Source organism: Nycticebus coucang, chromosome 2 (genome assembly GCF_027406575.1).
Source record: "Nycticebus coucang isolate mNycCou1 chromosome 2, mNycCou1.pri, whole genome shotgun sequence".
Lineage (NCBI taxonomy): Eukaryota > Metazoa > Chordata > Mammalia > Primates > Lorisidae > Nycticebus > Nycticebus coucang.
In genome coordinates, this window is record NC_069781.1 from 170,807,142 (window position 1) to 170,827,954 (window position 20,813).

General features: G+C 43.5%; 1 protein-coding gene across 2 annotated transcripts; it reads right to left on the bottom strand.

Moving 5' to 3' along the window:
- Window positions 1-222: 222 nt before the first annotated feature.
- Window positions 223-14,694, bottom strand: CHST4 (carbohydrate sulfotransferase 4). 2 transcript variants are annotated; one of them, XM_053606667.1, is made up of 2 exons: window positions 14,291-14,694; window positions 223-4,710 (listed from the first exon to the last, which is right to left on the bottom strand). In XM_053606667.1, the coding sequence occupies exon 2, from the start codon at window positions 4,690-4,692 to the stop codon at window positions 3,517-3,519; it is 1,176 nt and encodes a 391-aa protein (XP_053462642.1). In that variant the 5' UTR covers window positions 4,693-4,710; window positions 14,291-14,694; the 3' UTR covers window positions 223-3,516. The 2 variants fall into 2 exon arrangements, with proteins under 2 accessions (XP_053462642.1, XP_053462651.1); XM_053606676.1 differs by lacking the exon at window positions 14,291-14,694 and adding an exon at window positions 14,111-14,226.
- Between the last annotated feature and the right edge of the window lie 6,119 nt (window positions 14,695-20,813).

The following is a 20,813-nucleotide window of genomic DNA, read 5'->3' on the forward strand; positions in this document are numbered from 1 at the left end:
GCAGATTCAAACCCAGCCCGGGGCCTGCCAAACAATGACAACTACAACAAAAAAATAGCCAGGCATTGTAGTGGGTGCCTGTAGTCCTAGCTACTTGGGAGGCTGAGGCAAGAGAATCGCTGAAGCCCAAGAGTTTTTTTTTTTTTTTTTCTGTGGTTTTTGGCCGGGGCTGGGTTTGAACCCACCACCTCCAGCATATGGGACTGGCGCCCTACTCCTTGAGCCACAGGCGCCCCCCGAAGCCCAAGAGTTTGAGGTTGCTGTGAGTTGTGATGCCACAGCACTCTACTGAGGGCAACATAGTGAGACTTAAAAAAAATTTTTTTGAGACCCCTTTCTTTGCATTCTCCAAAACTGTAGGGCTTGGTGGTAGCTCCCAGTTTAGTTTTTTATAAAGACATCTATTGCAATTAGGCATTTTGGGCTGTTTACTCTAGATGTGAGAAAGCTCATCAGCTCTGAGAAATTTAGATCAAATCCATCCATGATCTATGTTTAAACATATTCTTTGACCCTATACAACTAAAGAGGCTAAGGAGGTACAGAAATGCCTTTCTATGGCTGGGGGTTGGGAATGGGACAGATGTCTCCAAATCAGAAAGGGTGTCTAGCAGAACACTATCTTCTACACCAGTCACCAGTTTTCAGTTCTCCAAACTCCCCATGTCTTATAATTGAGTGTACAGTCACTTATCATGAATCCCAATACTAGACCACCTGAACACATCACTTGTCAAAAACTGTGTTGTTGTTCACTGAAGTCTTATTCAACATGGGTCAGATTTTTAAAGAGATAATATAGCATGCTTTTATACTATACAATCTTATATAAATATGCCATGATAGTATTATTATATATTCTTTAAAGTTTTTTGGTTGGGGGATTGGGTTGAAGTTAGGGATAAGATGCTGCACAAATAAAAATGAATGAGACCAGAGCTGTCCATTAGGACTTTTGCAATGATGGGAATGATCTATATCTGTGTAGTGAATACAGTAGTTTCTAGGCACATGCCTACTGAGCATATGAAATGTGGCAACTGAGGAACAGAATTTTTATTAACTAATTTAAATCTAAACATCTACTAGTGCTTAGTGGCTATTCTATTGGAGAACAAAGACTCTCCTTCGAAGAGTGTGGCTGTTGGATGCTGGACTCCAATGGACATGTAGAACTTAGAACACAAGAAATTTAAATCTATTGTCAAGTGGATCCTGAATAAGATCTTGGTTTATTTTCTTATTTTGGAGAAAGACAAGCAGGCATCATATAGAGGTGATTCCTAAGGAGACTGCTAACTTTAAAACAATTCAGGCAGAGGCTGGATTGTCAGGGGAAACCAGATATGGTGGAATCTATCACTGTTCCCTCAGTAACGCCATCCTTTCTTAATCCTGGGGAAATTTTACTGTCACATTGTTTGGGAAGGTCAGTAGATCAAGCATTTGTGTGGGAGATCCTACATTCTTATTCATTATTATTATTTTTTGAGGCAGTTTCACTCTGTTGTAGAGTGCTGTGGCATCATCATAGCTCATGGCAACCTTAAACTCTTGGATTCAATTGATCCTCCTGCTTCAGCCTCCTAAGTAGCTGAGACTACAGCCTCCTGCCACCATGCCTGGGTAGTTTTTCTATTTTTAGTAGAGATGAGGTCTTGCTTTTGCTCAGGCTGGTCTTGAACTCCTGAACTTAGGCAATCTACCCATCTCGGCCTCCCAGAATGCTAGGATTACAAGCATGAGCCACCTGCCTGGCCATATCCTACACTCTTGAGGAGTTTCTAGAGTGGCTTGGGTTTGGACATTAGAATAATTTAGCTCCTTTAAAGCCACATGTAATTGAACTTCAACTGACCCTGTTGGAAAAGGTAGCTTTTCAAGTACTTCAGATGGTGTAGAATCTCAGGCCTTCCTCAGCAGATTCAAGTGGGAGAAGTCTGATCTGAGCTTGAGGAAGCTTTATGAAGTGAGAAGCCTGCCAAAAAGTGGAAACAAAAGGAAAGAGGAAATGACAGAATCTCTCAGGTTTGGATGAAGTGAGATATGAAAAAGTCAGGACTCAGAGGTCTGTGGAGTTCCAGACACATATAAGGACCTTCTTCCTATTCTTTCCCACCCAAGGACAGCACAGGTAGTGGTGGTGGGGCATGCATACTATACTGTATGTGTGCTGAAAAGTCACCTGTCTGGGAGCAAGAAGGTGAACAGTGCTGCTGCCCAGTGCAGGGTGTGCTAGTGCCAGGCTGGCCATGGAAGAGTCACCAAGGAAGCTTGACAAACATATGGAATCCCAGCCCCACCCTGGGGCATTCTGCTTCCAGCAGACTAGAGGTCGGATGTGGCAGTCTACATTTTTAACAGGCGATTCTGATGTACAACTACGTGAGGGGTTCCTGCCAAGACTAGGAGAACACCTTTTCTTACTAAGGGAGGTGGCTGGGAAGAGACAGCACCAATCACACGAGAACTGGAGCCCTCTGGCTTGGGGGGTGAGAGGAAAAGAACTCTGCTCAGACCCTAGAGCAGTGGTTCTCAACCAGTGGGTCACGACTTCTTTTTAGCAATGAAAATACATTGCAGCATTAGGAAGATTGAGAACCACTGCCCTAGAAGTGATAACTTGGGCTTCACACAGCATAGAAAGGGTTTAGTTGCAGGTTGTCTATTTCCTACTGATTCTTAAGAGGGTATAGACATTTCATCATCTGACAGCAGATATTGTCTTAGCAATTTTTTGTACATGTAGGTGACAGATTATCTATCAAAATAGAAAAAAGAATTCTTAACAATGATTACATAAATTCTTGGGTTAGGATCCCATAACAATGAGTGTTTACTGCCAGCAATGAGACATCATGAAAGGAGACATCCCAAACAGAATCTTCTTTTGGAATTTTGCATTAATGGATAGCAGCTTCCCAGGTCAAATTCTTCTGTGTGATAGGAGAATGCTGAGACAGAATGCTGAGACAAAACGTTCAGACTGGGCCCACTATCTAAGAGCCTGCTCTGTTGTCCAGGGATTTTGTTTTGTGTGTGTTTGTGATAACCGTAATGGCCAGGCTCACAGGTGAGCATCCAACTGCTTCCTTCCTGGAATCCACTGGAAACTGAGGGCTCAGAGTTCACATCTCCGTGGAATGTGTTGGCGAACTCTTTGGTGGAAGGCCCATTTCCCTGGTTTTTATTGTCTCTCCGCTTCGCATCGGGCCAGATGTGGACCGGAAGGTTTATGGATTTACTCCGCTGATGCCGCGTGGTGCCTAACAGGCCTCTGAGCCACCAAGTGTACCAAGTAGGCACAGGTGGGGACTCGAGAAGAGGAGAAAGGCGACTCCCCGTCTCAGTGCTGGGATGTGCGGCCCACATGCAGTTTCCGAGTCTCTTTTACAGGCATGAGGATGGACACAGAGATCCTTCTGCCCGAGGGTGGGTGGCACAACTGTGCTCAATATGCGGAGACAAAGGAAGGCTCAGGAGCGTTCTATGGACATGGCCGAGGCCGGCACCTCCTTAGCCCTCCTGATCATTTTGCTCAGAAAAGGTCCAGGTAGACAGAAGCTCCAGTGACAGGTCTCTCTGCTCTTGTTCAGACCTGACTTGGCGGTAGCCCAGCAAATTCATAGTATCACCACAGACATTTTGAACTCTAGAAACCTTTTCAAAAGGCAAAGACCAGCGCCACACCTGGGAGACGTTGACGGCGTCCCTGGCGTTGGTGTGGAAGGCGTGCTCGCCCAGGCCCTTGCCGCGGGTGATGTTGTGCACCCAGGTCTGGAGGCGCGGCAGGAATTCCAGGCCCACGTAGGCATACATGCGGGAGGTCTGGGCCAGGGGTGCCCGCACCAGGTCCTCGTAGCGCACCAGCAGGTAGCGTTGCCGCAAGGCCTTGGGCAAGGACCGGACGGCCTTGTAGATCTCCAGCTGGCCTTGGCAGATGACCTGCAGCACATCGTAGGGCTGGTCCTCTTTCTTGCGTTTGTGCCACCTCTCCCCCAGCACCATGCGGCTGTCAATCATGAGCTCCCCCTGGGTGTGTTCTCGGGACCGGAACACAGCCCGGGGGTCCCGGACCAGGTGCACGATGGTCAGGTTGAGGGACGGGTCCGTCAGCAGCGGGTAGAGGGACTGCAGGTTGAGGAAGCGCACCTCCTTGAGCACCACGTGGCTGTAGGAGCGGCAGGCCTTCTCCACCACCTCGAAGGGCTGTTGGTTGCACAGGAGTCTGCAGTGATCCGGGAGGATGATCTCGTCCCGCGAGAAGAGGTTGCAGGCGGGCGGGGAACACAGGGCCCGGCTGTCGTCCCACTGGAAGAGGCTGGACTGCCTCCGGGGACCAGGTTGCATGTAGGCATCGAAGACACTCATGTCGCACAGGAAAATGGACCTGATCAGGTCCCGCATGGCCATGTCCAGCCTCCAGGCGGCGCTCTGGGTGAAGGTCATCCACACGTGCCAGGCGGGCTCCATCAGGTAGAAGACGTCTGGGTGCTGCCCAAAAAGCTGCCCCACAAACGAAGAGCCAGAGCGCCACGAAGACAGGACTAGCACGTGCACGTGCATGTGCTTGGGCTCGTCGCTCCCGGATGGGGAGCCTTGGCTGTAGTTGTACATGCGGAGGAATAGAGCGAGGATCGCTGCCTGGGAGACCAGGAGCAGCAGCAGCCTCGTTTTTGCGGACAGTATCATTGCACCAGATGGGCAGACCTTTAAGGAACAAGCAGAGGGGCAGAGTTACGCTGCTGTTTTGGTGTCTGCCTAACATTCCCTTTGTAGACAAAGCCTCGGTCTCCGGACCCCTACCCAGCACGGTTCGGAGCTGTCTGCAGCCAACTGCACATGTCCCTCTCCAACTCAATTTCTGTCCTTTACAGTTCGTGGGTCGATAAGTTCTATTTATTTTAGGGGCTTTCATTCCTCCTTCCAGGTCTGTCTTGTCCACTGGACTACCAAAAATACCCAAACTCAGCCATGTTTAATCAACATAGGGCAATGGCTTCACCAGGGCACCCTGGTGGTGAGCGTGAGTTCACACAGGCTGTGTAGGCAAAGCCTAACCTTTGGCCCAAGTCTTGGTTGAATGCCTGTGACTCCTCCAGAAACTCAGGGAGATGAGCCACCTAGAGGGGAACTGCCTGGAAGCATTGCCTACCCAGCCCCCCATCTTGAGGGAGGCTGCCTCAGGCCGTTTCTTATCCCCCTCTCCCTTTGCAATTAAGGACAGGACTTTTCTGCTTTAGTCCCTCAAAGGATGGGGCTGCAGGATGTAACACACAGACAAGTGACAGAGTCAATCGCTCAGGGTACCTGTCGTCTGGTCCCATCATGTGGGACTAGGGATGTGGAGAGCCGATCTCATGCTGGCCTGTGTCTATGCAGGTCACAAACTATTGGAATCTATTTGAGGTGAGTCATTATCTCCTTACTTGCTGACTCTACCAAAGGGTAGCAAGGCCTCCTAATGGCTCAGAGCTGTATCACCACCAGTAATGACCCTTGTGGCCTGTTGGCTATTGTGCTGCTGCTTGAAGAATGCTTGACCATTGCACACAGCCTACTCAGGGCTGCTCAGTAAGTGTATAGTGCAGGACCGTAGGGAATGCCATCTCATCAAGACATCAGATGTTTATAAAAAAATTCTATAGATGACAATAAAGTATCTTGGTCCAGCAAAATAGGTATATTAAGTGGTTGTCCAGGCTTGGTGTCCATAGCTCAGTGCTTAGGGCACTGGCCACATACACTGAGGCTGGTGGGTTCGAACCCAGCTTGGGCCTGCTAAACAATAATGACAACTGCAACAAAAAAATAGTCAGGCATGTGGTGGCTACCTGGGAGGCTGAGGCATGAGAATCGCTTAAGCCCAAGTGTTGAGCTGTGATGCCATGGCACTCTACCGAGGGTGATATAGTGAAACTCCCTCTCTCTCAAAAAAAAAAAAAAAAAAAAAAAAAAAAGATGTTTTTCTAGTTGTTAGATATTTAAATATCTAGGGAGAGGAGTTCCACTTTGTAATCCACACTAAGGCTTATGCTGGCTGATGGCAGCCCTGAATTTACTCCCTTCACAATCAGGGCTTGCTTTGTGTGAAAACACCAAGGTTCCCAGCATCATGCTAGGATAGTATTCTAAGGGAGATTTGAACTTTCCTTCTCACATGAATTTGAATTATTTTAGATGACTTCCTGATATAAATAAGTATTGAGAGATATAATAGGTATTACATATAGTGTAAATATTAATGGTAGTAAGGTGTTGATTTATATACATGTACTTACTATTATATACCCAAGAAAGTCTTCATCCCATCTTTAATAAAAAAGAGAGACTTTATTTCTAGACATTAATTGGAGCTGGATTTGGGGTCTGCTGTTTTCCCAATGGCAAGTCTTATCACCAATTTTTTAAAAAAAGTTTTACTAGGTAATAGAAACATCATTCAAATTGTTTTGAAAAGTGTCTGTGGACTCAGAGTTTTCAAAAAGTCTTTCCAGGTGTGGTGGCTCATGCTTATAATCCTAGCACTTTGGGAGGCTAAGGTGGGAAGATCACTTGAGGCCAGGAATTTGAGACTGGGCTGAGAAAGAGTGAGATCTCATGTCTACAAAAAATAGAAAAATTGGGCGGCGCCTGTGGCTCAGTGAGTAGGATGCCGGCCCCATATGCCGAGGGTGGCGGGTTCGGACCCAGCCCCGGCCAAACTGCAACCAAAAAATAGCCGGGCGTTGTGGCGGGCGCCTGTAATCCCAGCTACTCGGGAGACTGAGGCAAGAGAATCGCTTAAGCCTAGGAGTTGGAGGTTGCTGTGAGCTGTGTGATGCCATGGCACTCTACCAAGGGCCATAAAGTGAGACTCTGTCTCTACAAAAAAAAAAAAAAAAAAAATAGAAAAATTATCTGGGCATTGTAGCAGGTACTTGTAGTCCTAGCTACTTGGAAGGCTGAGGCAGGAGGATCACTTGAGCCCAGGAATTCGAGGTTGTTGTGAGCTATGATAATGTACTGCACTCCAGCGTGGGCAACAAAGACGACCCTGTCTCAAAATAAATGAATAAAAATAAAATAAGGCTTTCCTAAGATTCTGCATGCAGGAAGGAAAATGGAGGGGTGTTTGCCAGTCTGCAGCCCAGCCTTACACATTCCAGGTCGTTAACATCTATGACAGGGAAGGCGATATGACAAGCAGTTGTGTCTATGAAGGGTCTGTAGTTGGAAGTAAGAAAACTTCTAGAGCTATTTGTAAACAGGGGTAATGACATATCTTTAAAGGAGTCACAGTAGTATTTTTTTCCAGGAGAAAGAAAACCTAAGAATTTCTCTAGCTGCTAAATCAGTAACCTCTTCTCTATGTATTAATAGCCAGTATTTATTTACCAGCTGGTGTTTTATATACAGTGAAAAGTCTACCTTCAATACCTGTGCTCTATCTCCCCACTTCTCAACTTGCCCCAGATAGCAACTGAGTACATTTATATGTGTTCTTTCAGTTGCTTTATGCAAGAAAATTCAAATGTATATGCATTCCCAATTTTCCACCTCTTTAAAACACACAAAAAATAGCAAGTTATCCACACCATGCTATACCTTTCTTTTCTTTTTTTTTTTCTTACTTATCAGTGAGTCTTGGGAGCTTCTGCAGCATTTCCTTATTCCTTTTTACTTTATGGGATGACTGTATGGATATACCATAATTTAACCAGCTTTCTCACTGATAGACTTTTGGGTTGTTTCCAATCTTTTGCTATTTCAAAGGATTCAGTAATGACCTTTATGTTCACACATCATTGCACATATATGTGATGTAAATCCTCAGAAGTGGCATTGCTGAGCTAAAGGGTTTGAACCTGGGTGACTCTAGTATCCATTGCCCAGGAAGCCTGCATACTGATCATAAAACATTCTCTATGTCTACAGCTCCAGAGATATTAGAGAGTGGATTTTAGAGGAGAAATTGGCCAGATGTGACTGTGAACGCTATTGGCCAGATAGTGCTCTTGCTGAGAAGGGAGAGCATGCTTTGCCAGCTTGTGGGCTTTCTTCGGAAGTCCCCCAAACCTTCTGGGAAGTATGTGATGATCAAGCCAAACCTTGAGTGGCAGTAAAACCCCTTCTCTTCCATTTGTACCAACAAAGATTTTCCTCTGGTTGTGCCAAAAAGATCTAGTGAGGATCATATCTCCTGCATGGCCAAAAATCACTTTGCTGCATGTCAGAGAAATGTCAGTGAATGGTTATTCCTGCCTGTGATCTTGACTCTGTAGGTTAGCACAGGACCAGCTAAGCTATGCTCCTAGTTCTTCAAATTTGAGTCCAGAAGGAAATGATTAGAAACTAGGCCATTTTTGATAATGGCCCAAGGATATCCCTCAACCCTTCCTCAAAGACTGAAGAGGTGAGTTTAGTAAAAGAACTCCTAAGGGCAATATAAATATGAGGAAAAGTGTGGAACAAAGATAGGAAGCAATGGAGCAAAAGAGACAGGAAAATAAGGAGAGCTTAACCTGTGTACAATGATAAGGAAACTGTAATGGAATTTTATAAACAGGGTCTACAATAACTTCAGGAAAAAGCCAACATTTCTTAGGGATTAGGAAAGTAGACCTTTCAAAGTTATCCCCCAACCTCCCTCCATCTGGCTTTCAGCCAATCCTGAGTCTTATGCAGATCTCCCTGGCTCTGTGCCCTCCTAGTGTGCCAAATCCTTCTGGCTCAAGCCCATTCCCTCCTCAGCTGGAGTTGGGCCACCTAAATCTGTCCCCAGTCATTTTCAGTCTTTAGTTGTCTATGGTTCTCAGGAATTTCCATGGAAACCCTCTGCCTTCTTTTTCTTTCCCCAGCTAGAAAACGTAGACTCTTGTAAAGCAAGTCTCATCCCTTGCCGCCCAGCCCTAGCCCTTCCTGGACTAGGCAACATGTGATGGGGCTGACCAGAAGGCCAGGGAACACTTCAGGGTATGTCTTAGGGAAAGCTCTCTCTGCCTAGACTAAATTAGTAATAGAGGCAGAGGTTCTTGAGGTCCTGGCAGAGGAGAGATGATGCGAGTCACCGGTAGTGCTGAATTGAAGGAGACTCTTCAATTGCATCCTTGAATTTGCTCTCTCATTGCCACAATTCCCGGTCGCCCATCTCTAGCATGGCCTTTGACAGTAGCCTTTGTCTTCTTGCTCACGTCCCCATCATCAATTGCTGCCCAGAATGACCTTAGAGAGCCCACACCCGTCACTCCTCTGCTAAAAATCCTCCCATAACTGTCCAACATACACAAGATCCAATCAAAATCCCCAGGCCTTGCGCCCAGGGTCCTTGATGGTCTTTGATTTCCTGTCAGTCTCCCCCTTCTGAAGTACCTTTGGCTCCAGACCTAACTTGCCTTGTTAGTTAAAAGCCATGAAACATTTGCAAGACTTCTACTCTTCTTTTAAGAGTCTCCCCACAGGTCACCTTCTCTCTTAAGAAATTCATCTTCCTTCCTCCCAAGATTTATTTGTTCCCCAAACTTTTCTTTTTTTTTTTTTTTTTTTATTGTTGGGGATTCATTGAGGGTACAATAAGCCAGTTACACTGATTGCAATTGTTAGGTAAAGTCCCTCTTGCAATCATGTCTTGCCCCCATAAAGTGTGACACACACTAAGGCCCCACCCCCCTCCCTCCATCCCTCTTTCTGCACCCCCCCATAACCTTAATTCTCATTAATTGTCCTCATATCAAGATTGAGTACATAGGATTCATGCTTCTCCATTCTTGTGATGCTTTACTAAGAATAATGTCTTCCACTTCCATCCAGGTTAATACGAAGGATGTAAAGTCTCCATTTTTTTTAGTGGCTGAATAGTATTCCATGGTATACATATACCACAGCTTGTTAATCCATTCCTGGGTTGGTGGGCATTTAGGCTGTTTCCACATTTTGGCGATTGTAAATTGAGCTGCAATAAACAGTCTAGTACAAGTGTCCTTATGATAAAAGGATTTTTTTCCTTCTGGGTAGATGCCCAGTAATGGGATTGCAGGATCGAATGGGAGGTCTAGGTTGAGTGCCTTGAGGTTTCTCCATACTTCCTTCCAGAAAGGTTGTACTAGTTTGCAGTCCCACCAGCAGTGTAAAAGTGTTCCCTTCTCTCCACATCCACGCCAGCATCTGCAGTTTTGAGATTTTGTGATGTGGGCCATTCTCACTGGGGTTAGATGGTATCTCAGGGATGTTTTGATTTGCATTTCTCTAATATATAGAGATGATGAACATTTTTTCATGTGTTTGTTAGCCATTCGTCTGTCGTCTTTAGAGAAAGTTCTATTCATGTCTCTTGCCCATTGATATAAGGGATTGTTGGCTTTTTTCATGTGGATTAATTTGAGTTCTCTATAGATCCTGGTTATCAAGCTTTTGTCTGATTGAAAATATGCAAATATCCTTTCCCATTGTGTGGGTTGTCTCATTGCTTTGGTTATCGTCACCTTAGCTGTACAGAAGCTTTTCAGTTTAATGAAGTCCCATTTGTTTATTTTTGTTGTTGTTGCAATTGCCATGGCAGTCTTCTTCATGAAGTCTTCCCCCAGGCCAATATCTTCCAGTGTTTTTCCTATGCTTTCTTTGAGGATTTTTATTGTTTCGTGCCTTAAATTTAAGTCCTTTATCCATCTTGAATCAATTTTTGTGAGTGGGGAAAGGTGTGGGTCCAGTTTCAGTCTTTTACACGCAGACATCCAGTTCTCCCAACACCATTTATTGAATAGGGAGTCTTTCCCCCAAGGTAAGTTCTTGTTTGGTTTATCGAAGATTAGGTGGTTGTAAGATGTTAGTTTCATTTCTTGGTGTTCAATTCGATTCCAAGTGTCTATGTCTCTGTTTTTGTGCCAGTACCATGCTGTCTTGAGCACTATGGCTTTGTAGTACAGACTAAAATCTGGTATGCTGATGCCCCCAGCTTTATTTTTGTTACAGAGAACTGCCTTAGCTATACGGGGTTTTTTCCGGTTCCATACAAAACGCAGAATCATTTTTTCCAAATCTTGAAAGTACGATGTAGGTACTTTGATAGGAATGGCATTGAATAGGTAGATTGCTTTGGGAAGTATAGACATTTTAACAATGTTGATTCTTCCAAGCCATGAGCATGGTATGTTCTTCCATTTGTTAATATCCTCTGCTATTTCCTTTCTGAGGAGTTCATAGTTTTCTTTATAGAGGTCCTTCACCTCCTTCGTTAGGTATATTCCTAGGTATTTCATTTTCTTTGAAACTATGGTGAAGGGAGTTGTGTCCTTAATTAGCTTCTCCTCTTGACTGTTATTGGTGTATACAAAGGCTACTGACTTGTGGACATTGATTTTATATCCTGAAACATTACTGTATTTTTTGATGACTTCTAGGAGTCTTGTGGTTGAGTCTTTGGGGTTCTCTAAGTATAAGATCATGTCGTCAGCAAAGAGGGAGAGTTTGACCTCCTCTGCTCCCATTTGGATTCCCTTTATTTCTGTTCCCCAAACTTTTCATTAGCATCCATCCCACTCTATAGTAAACAGCTGTATGTGACTGTTTCTTCTCACTGGGCTGCTACAACGTAGGGAAAGGCCTATCTTTTTTTTTTTTTTTTTTTTTTTTTCACATCACCCTAGGTAGAGTGTCTTGGCATCTTAGCTCAAATTCTTAGGTTTGAGCAATCCTACTCAACCTCCCAAGTAGCTGGGACTATAGGTGCCAGCCACAACACCTGGCTATTTTTTAGAGATGGGGCCTTGCTATTGCTTAGGCTGGTCTCAAACTCATGAGCTCAAGCGATCCACTCGCCTCGGCCACCAGAGTGCTAGGATTACAGGTGTGAGCCCCTGCCCCCTGGCCAGCCTGTTTTTTCTTGCTTATAGGTATGTAATAATTTTACACATGCCACACACAATCAGGGCTTGTTAATCTTGTCAAAAAAAAATAAGTCGACAGTAAATAATTGCATATAGGAAGAGGTATAGTCATTGCTTGAAAGCATTTAACTGAAAATGAGCACTTTCAAGAATCTGAAAATTATCTTTTTCTAAAATGTGCATGGACAGTCTTTAGCATTAGTTATTAACACTTAGGTGATTCTGTTGAGGATTGAGCACATAACAAATATTGTCTCAGTTGCAGTGAACAAGTTATTAATAAACTCCGACACTTAGTTTGATGCAATGTGGCCCAGTTAATCTTAAATCAAAAAATAGTTTCAGCTGGGTGCAGTGGCTCACGCCTGTAATCCTAGCATTCTGGGAGGTTGAGGTGGGTGGATTGCTTGAGCTCAGGAGTTCAAGACCACCCTGAGCAAGAGCAAGATACTGTCTCTAGAAGTAGCTGGCAATTGTGGTGGGTGCCTGTAGTCCCAGCTACTTGGGAGGCTGAGGCAAGAGGATTGCTTGAACCCAGAAGTCTGAGGTTGCTGTGAGCTATGATGCCTTGGCACTCTTACCAAGGGCAACAAAGTGAGACTCTGTCTCAAAAAAAAAAAAATTGTTTCTACACTTGAGAATGTATTAATTAAAACTAGTATGCATAGGGGGGAATGCCATGAACATGATTTTAGAAAATATTTGTTAAAAGAAAAGCCCCATTGCAGGACAACAGCTTAGTTACTAGGTAGGCAAAGCGATAAACCAAAAAACCACTCAGGAAATCCAAACTTCACTACCCCCCAAAGTAACATAAAAACATGTTGCCTCAGTGATGGGTAAGCGGTACCATCTTAGAACACAAAGGAAAATCTATCAGTGAAGGGTAACAAGAACTTCAGGATCTTGAAAAACATCACGCCAAAGGGGTGGCAATAAGAGAGAACCTATGGTAAGCTCAGGGGCCACGAAAACTCTAGGCTGGGCGACCTTACGCAACGTCCTGATTACAGAGGGCTGAATTATAGATGTCTCCCAAATCAGTACTATATGGCCTTTTAGAAACAAAATGGGGAATTCTGAGAAAAAAAAAAAACGGATGTCAATTTAAGAAGCCTGCATTCCAGCCACTCAGAACATTCCTAACGTAGATTTCCCAGTGAAGATGTGACCCTGCGACCAGAAATTAGAGATGAGAAAAGAAAGATATCTTGCTGAGAGAGATGTGGAGCTGGGTTGAGGCAACCACCCTCCTCACAAATAGCCAGTAGACCTAGGACACTGGGGAGGGAAGCACCTGGGCAGAGGATGTCTAGGTAGACTGAGAATGGTAGGGGACTGGATGTGGCTCTTTACTGGTGCTGTGTCTCTAGTGCCAAGGACAGTGCCTGGCCCATGGTAGATGCTCAAGAAACATCTATCAACAAATGCCACATGAACAGAGTTTTGTAGAGCCTTTTTTACTGTGTGAGGTTCCCAGAAAGAAAGATTGGGCAAGACATCTTTATTTTACACGTATAAAAGGATTTCACTTTTAATTAGAAGTCCAGACTTGTCCAAAGCCACACAAGGTAGAGGTCTCCTCTACCCTAGCTCATGTGCCGACCCCATACCTTAATCCTACTTAACATCTGTGTGGTGTTCCATACTTTACAAAGCCCCTTTAGGGGCAGTCATGAACACTGTCTAGTTAGACATTTAGGATAGCGACGGACCATTTCCCCATTTTTCAGAGTAAATGAACTGAGTTTCAATTGCTTGACTCATTGGGTGTAATAGCATTGCCTGGATTAGAACCTGGGGCTTCTGGGTCCAAAGTCTGATCACTGAGCACACTATATCCCACCTAAGCTAGAAAAAATCTGCAGCTCCTTGCAACTCCTGTCTTCCATTCCCCAGCAGGGAACAGAGGAGAAGCTGCCAGAAATACAGAAACTTGAGGTCTGAAGCCAGGATCTGACCAAATCAGATGCACCTGGGGACTGTCTACAAAATGTCCATCAGTACATTTAATGTTACATTCCTAGCTCTGTAGGACCCATGTAGGAATGGAGCTGGTGTGGGTTGGGGGGTGCAGCTTGTGTTTTTATTCTCCAAAGATTCCTCAGGTGATCTGATTCCTACCTACTCCAGTAAGCTCGCCTCCAGTGAAACCCCCGGCTTAGCTGCAGAGGTTATCTGATAGCCTTGCTCTAGCAGTCTTGGGATAACTTGCACTGGCAGTGTACACACAGAAATTATTTTCTTACCTTGTCAGAGGCTTAGGCTTCTCCGCTGCTTTTGAGAGGGTCGCTGCTAGCCACAGTGTACTTTTCTCCTCTGACTCACCAACTCCCCTCTTGGCTTGCTCCTACTTGATTTTGCATAACCGTCCCTAGTTAGAGCACATTTCACTGTCCTCCCTCTGAGAGAGAGGGAGAGATACCCACCTTGCAAAGACAGGCTTGAGAAAGCGCTGGCTTCCAGGAAGCTGTGATATCTGTGGCTTTAACACCTAGGAGACGCCAGGGGTGTGGAGACTACTCGCAGTGGGCCAGAGAAGCAAAGGAGGAAGCATTCCCTTCCCCTCCGACCAGACGGAGATATCCTGGAATGTCGACTTCTAGAAGACAGCTGTGAAGGTCAACTCCTAGGGCAGAATGGGGAAAAAGAGACCCCTGGGGAGCCAGGAGATGAGGTTGATGGGGAAATCTCAAGACAGTTATAACTAGAATCCCCACAAGATTTTAAATCTGACTCCTAGATCTTATTCTTATCTCTGAGGAGAAAATGTGAAAATTATTTCTGCACTCTACCCGCCTATCGGCCCCACCCTTGGTGTAGGGAGATAACATTTCTCAGCCTCTGTGTCATAGCCAACATCTTCACCCTTCTTGGAAAAGGTAACAAATATTTCCTGGGAGGAAATAAACACACTGTGGGTGTTGGGTTAGGGTACCAGGAAATAAATCCCTCTTAAGGCAAAAGAAGTTGTCATCGAAGATTATGATTTCTTCCTAGCTATGTGCCCTTGGGCAAATCATATACCACACTCTCTGATCTATGTGCATGATTGTTGTGAGTCTAAATGGTAGATGTTCATGAATAAATGTAAACTGTGGTGTAGGATAGAAAGAAGCCTTTCATGTCAGAGACCTAGCTGGGCAACTCATCGCACCTCTGAGTCCTAGAATATCAGCATAAAGTAAGGGTAACTATATCACTTTACAGTTTGGGGGTGCATACTAGGATTAATGCCTATAAAGCCCCTAACATGATATTATGACAATAATTAGAGTTAAAAGTGGTAATTATTATTGATTAATAATACATTTTTTCTAACTCAGCTGCTGGCTCATTTCCCAAGGCCTTGGAGGAGAGTGAGCAGGTGGGGAACTAGTTGTTTGAGTTGTGTGAAATCTTTGCTGATTCCCATTGGCTGAGTCCCCTAAGGCTTTAGCCTGGTATAAATGACAAGAACCTGTGGTTTGCCCATCTTGATTTCAGTTGTGTGGCCCTTCCCTTCCTGTGTCTTGCAGAGAGAAGAGAGATTTCTCTTCTTTCTATGAACAGAGATATAAAAAGTTGTGCAGAGAGATAAAAAGGAAAGCATCAGAACTGGGGAGTTGGTAGTTCTCTTTTTATTCTTATTTGAAGAGTAATGCTTGTTAATTATAGAAAATTTGAAAAATACAAGTGTATAAGGAAAAAATAGGAATCTTTTTACATTTTGCTACCCAGAGGAAACCACTACTGATTTTTTCCCCTATGCATGTAGAAATCTGTATAATTGAGATATCTCTGAAAATATAGTTTTGTACTTGTTTTCATCTTATTTACCTTTTTAGGCCGGGTGTTGTGGCTCACACCTGTAATCCTAGTACTCTGGGAAGCCAAGGCAGGTGGATCCCTTGAGCTCAGGTGTTTGAGACCAGCTTGAGCAAGAGAGAGATCCCCCCCCCACCCCTACTAAAGACAGAAAAATTAGTCAAGCCTTGTGGCAGGTACCTGTAGTTCCAGCTACATGGGGGGCTGAGACAGGAGGATCAATTGAACCCAGTAATTTGAGGTTGCTGTGAGTTATGATGCCATGGCACTCTAGTGTGGGCAAGTGAGTGAGACTCTGTCTCAAAAAAACCAAAACATTTTAAATTATGAAATACCATCAGGACATAAAGGTACAACTTAAAAGCAACATGAAAAGAACTACCACTGAGTTAAAGAAACAAAACAAAAAACAGAACCTTGCAAAGGCTGCCTTACCTTCTGTTTCCATCTCACAAACCTCTCCCTGAGAAGTGACCACTTCCACAGGATACCATCCCCTGCTTTCCCTTAGAGTTCATCACTTTACACAACACAGCTGAATTTGACCTTTCTATAAGTGGAATTTCACTGTATGTATTTTCTTTGAGCTTTCCTGTTTATTTCATTTCACATTATACTCGAAAGATTCAGTGTGTTGTTACATATAGCGGTAGGGTATTTGTGTTTATTGCTGTGTAATGTTCCACCTGTGAACATCCCACAGTTTGCCATGTATCTTGCTAATGGGCTTTGGGTTGTTTATAGTTGTGACTGGACGAGTATCCTAGCACAGGTCTCTCGGGGATACTGGGATAGAAGCTATGACCGGCTCTGAGTTTTTTACTTCATGCTGTATCATAAGCATGGTCTCATCTCTGCTAATGTTTTTGGAAGGCATTATTATGAAAAGATTTATAATATTCTACTATTCCAGTACTCCATTGTCAGACATATAGATTGTTTCCAGTTTTCCCCCATGGTGTATAATTCTGATGGATGGACGATCTTAATCACTAAATGAGATTGTCTATATAAAGTATCTAGCACAATCCTTAGCACAAAGTAGCCAGCACACTTGGACCCTTCCATGTGATACTACAGATTTTAGCCTCTTTTGTTTGTAATTCTTAAATCGATTAGGAAGACTGTTTAAAAAGGCTGGGCTGGAAGCAGCTGATAGAAACAGGCATTCACATTAATGAAAAAACTCAGGGTATCCAAAACAGAGGCCATTTCCAACAAGGGACTGTGGGGGCATGAAGGCTTACAGAAGAAGATAATTATAGCCACTGCTATATAATCTGGTGCCATATGTCACACTTGAGTTATCTTAGCCAGTCTTTGCCATGACCTGAGGTCAGTTGCAAATTTTCCAGATGATAGAATAGAGGTTTGGAAAAGCTAAATGATGTATCCACATTCACATGGCTTATCGTGGCAAGGTCTGGTCTCAATCCCAGCTGTAAGTTCAAACCCAGGCTTACCTTCCAGGCAGTGTTACTGCCCCTCCTTATCATGGAACAGCACTATAGGTCTATTCTCTTTTGCCATGCTCTTGCCAACAGTCAAAGCAAAAGGCAGAACTTGTTCTTTGGTTATGTGAATAAAAACTTACATTTATAAAAAGCAAAGAACTGCCAAAATTTCCATGACATTACATGATCCCTAACCCTTGCAGATCTAATAGAGGACTCTAACGACCTCAAGGGAAAAGGAAAAAGAGGATCTTTGTTGATTACCTGAACCCTGGTACGGTAGTTCCCTGCCTCCTTGGGGGATATGTTCTGAGACCTCAAGTGGATCCCTGAAACTAGAGCTAGCCCTGAACCTTACATCTACTACTGTGCCTTTTCTATCTGATAACCAAGACAGCTGCCAAGGGACTAACGGATGCAGCACGGGTACACTGGACAAAGTGATGACTCACAAGGACCGAGTGAGATACTACTAGATTTCATCACAATACTCAGATTGGTGTGCATTTTTGGACTTATGAATTGATTGTTTCTGGAATTTTCAGACCATGGTTGAGCCTAAGTAACTTAAACCATGGAAAGCAAAACTGGATAAGAGAAGGAGGCAACCATAGTTTTTAATCCATCCCTTTCTAATGTTCTCTTCATGCTTTTGCAAGGCCTTCCCAAACATAATGAGGTCGCTCAAATACACTGTAATCCATAAATAATTCAGGTGACCTGCTTTCTTCTCCTCAGCAGGAATTCATGCTGTGAGAATGCCAAACAGCAAAAAAAGGAGCATCCTCTTGTCACCGGTGTCTGGGTAGTCACATATTCAGAGACTGTGTTTCTGAGGGTCTACAGAGTGATTTTCTTTTTTTAAGAGTTTTTTTTTAAATTATTAATCCCTCATGTAAATTGTAAGATGAACTTTTTCTCTTTTTTTTCAATTTATATCAAAGCTGCTTTGCTCACTGAATTTTGTACTTTGCAAGTTCGTTTTTATACAGTTTTGTTTTTATCAGTTAGTGAATTCATGTTCTTTGTCCAGGTATCAGTGAATAGCGTCACGTGATCCTCTCATTGGAAATTCTCATAGGTCCCTAGATCGTTTCTCGTGACCTGATTTCACACAAATGGGTTATTTTACCCTTTGGCAATAGAAATATTTTGGTCTGAAAGCAACATTGTCACTAAGCAAGTTAACACCACTAATAAAGCACCATTTATTTCTATCAACTTTTTTTGTGACAGTTGATGGCTTTGCTAATATAGGCACTTCACAGTACATTTCTTGTTTTTCATCTGTATTAATAGCAAAATAAAACAGACAATTCACATAATGAAGATGAGAGAAAGTATATGATGGGGAAAATGAAACATTTTGGATTTTTCTTAAGATTGTCAGAATTAAGTTAAATTAAGTTAAAACCCATCCATATAATTTGCTTTTTTGAAGAACACACATTTGTGTCATTGATGTCTTTTTATTGTTTGGGATTCATTGAGGATACAAAGAATTAGGTTACACTGATTGTATTTGTTAGGTAAAGTCCCTCTTATAATTGTAGCCTGCCCCCAAGAGGTGAGCCGTACACTGTGACCCCTCCATCCCCTCCCTCCTCCCCTCTCCCCACTCTCTCATTCCCCTACGCCCCACCATGTATTAGCTCATCTATTGCCTTCATATTAGAATTGAGTACATTGTATTCTTGCTTCTCCATTCTTGTGATGCTTTATTAAGAAGAATGTGTTCCACCTCCATCCAGATTAATACAAAAGAGGTAAAGTCTCCATCTTTTTAAATAGCCAAATTGTATTGCATGGTGTACATATACCACAGCTTATTAATCCATTCCTGGGTTGGTGGGCACATTTTACGTTGTTTCTACATTTTGGTGATTGTAAATTTAGCTGCTATAAACAGTCTAGTGCAAATGTCCTGGCATGGATGTGGACAGAAGGGAACACTTATGCACTGTTGGTAGGACTGCAAACTAATACTTTTGGAAGAAAGTATGGAAAATCCTCAAATAACTCAAATTAGACCTCCCATTTGACCCTGAAATACCATTACTAGGCATCTACCCAGAAGAAGAAAAAATTGTTTTATGATACAGCAGTGATATTCAACCAGTGTGCCATGAGAGGATCTTAGGTGTGCCATAAAAAATTTTTAAAGATCATTAATTAAATTATTTTTGAAAGAAGTTCAAAGAATAGTAAGTACATTCTTTTCTTTTTCTTTATTCTTTTTTGATTAACATAAACTAAGCATGCCACGAAGTTTAACTATAGGTTCAAGTGTGCTATAAGATTAAAAAAAAAAAAAAACTGAAAAACACTGGTCTATAGTATTCCAAAGCACTGAGAAAATTTTGAATCCTGGGGTCTGATATCCAGGCCTTCTCATGAAAGTTCCACAGAGAAAATCCCATTTGTCTAAGTCTCTGTGATGAGGGAAATTTATCTGCTCTACACAGGAGCCATGACCACACATGGCCACTGAATGCTTAAAACAGGCCCAGGGGTACTGTATTGGATGGTACAGTTAAGGTTGTAGAGACCCAATCTCTTCTGTTTGGTGTCTCACAAATCTGATGAAAGATACATACCTCTCTTGAAAAATGTACATTTGTTCGTACACAAACCCAGAATTTTAGCCAATTTCAAGGTGTTCCACGTTAAGAATTCTGTGTACTTTTAGCGCTTCTTGAAGCATGATTTAAAGGCAGTTGTCTTCCTGGGACCACTGTTGAGCAGAGCTGCACGTCTCATCCCTGCCCTTGCATCTTTGCCATCTTTATGGTCTGGGGCCCATCTGAACAGGGAAGAGACCCAGGGTCACCTACTGACCTGGAGTGATTTTCTTGGGGGTCAAGAAGGATCTCCCTACTGGTTATGCTACCCACTCTCCCTGCTTCTGTCAAGGCGGTCACTCTCTGTGTACTGAGATCGGAGTTTCTTCACTTCTGTGTTTCCCTACATGTCCTTCCCATTCCTAGAGACACTAAAAGAACAGTGAGCCTTCCTTTGAGTTCCTTTTTGTGTAGTGGCTCTAGCATTCCTTGCTTTTCTCAATATGCATCACCCAGCAATTTGGATGTCAAGGCCTGAAACTGTTGAGGTACATGACACCCATGAACACTCTTTACATTGGTCATCAACCCTACATTGGTCACCAACCCTGTGTTGCTCACCAAAGCCTGGTGCCTGGGCTGACTAAGGCACCAGCTAAGTGGCTGGGTTTAGAGGATGGATTTTGAAGGACTAGAGCTTTGTAGTTTGGCTAAGTTCCTGCAGGCTGCAGAGAATGAACCTTAACATCATAGGGAACCAGCGCCTTCTGAAGAAATGTCTGCAAGCCAGGAAGGAAATCTTGGTTGCTATAAATCCTACTATGACATGAATTATTATTTTCAGTAGAACCTGCTTCCTTGGACTGGGCCTTGGACACCTGCATGGCATCCCCTGGCAATAGGACTGCCCTTATCTCTGTTTTACAAGTATTTGTTTCAACAGTGGAATAACAAGTAGGATGAGGATAGTTCAGGATTAGGGAAAATGTGAATGCAGTTTTAATTTTCTTACTGCTTCTTGCTTTATTAAGGCCCCTTAGCAAGGTAAGGAGGATGGCAGAATGGGGAACAAAGATCCTGGGTTCCTAGTGAAGCCCAGGCATCCTCATATATCTTTGATGGCTCAGGAG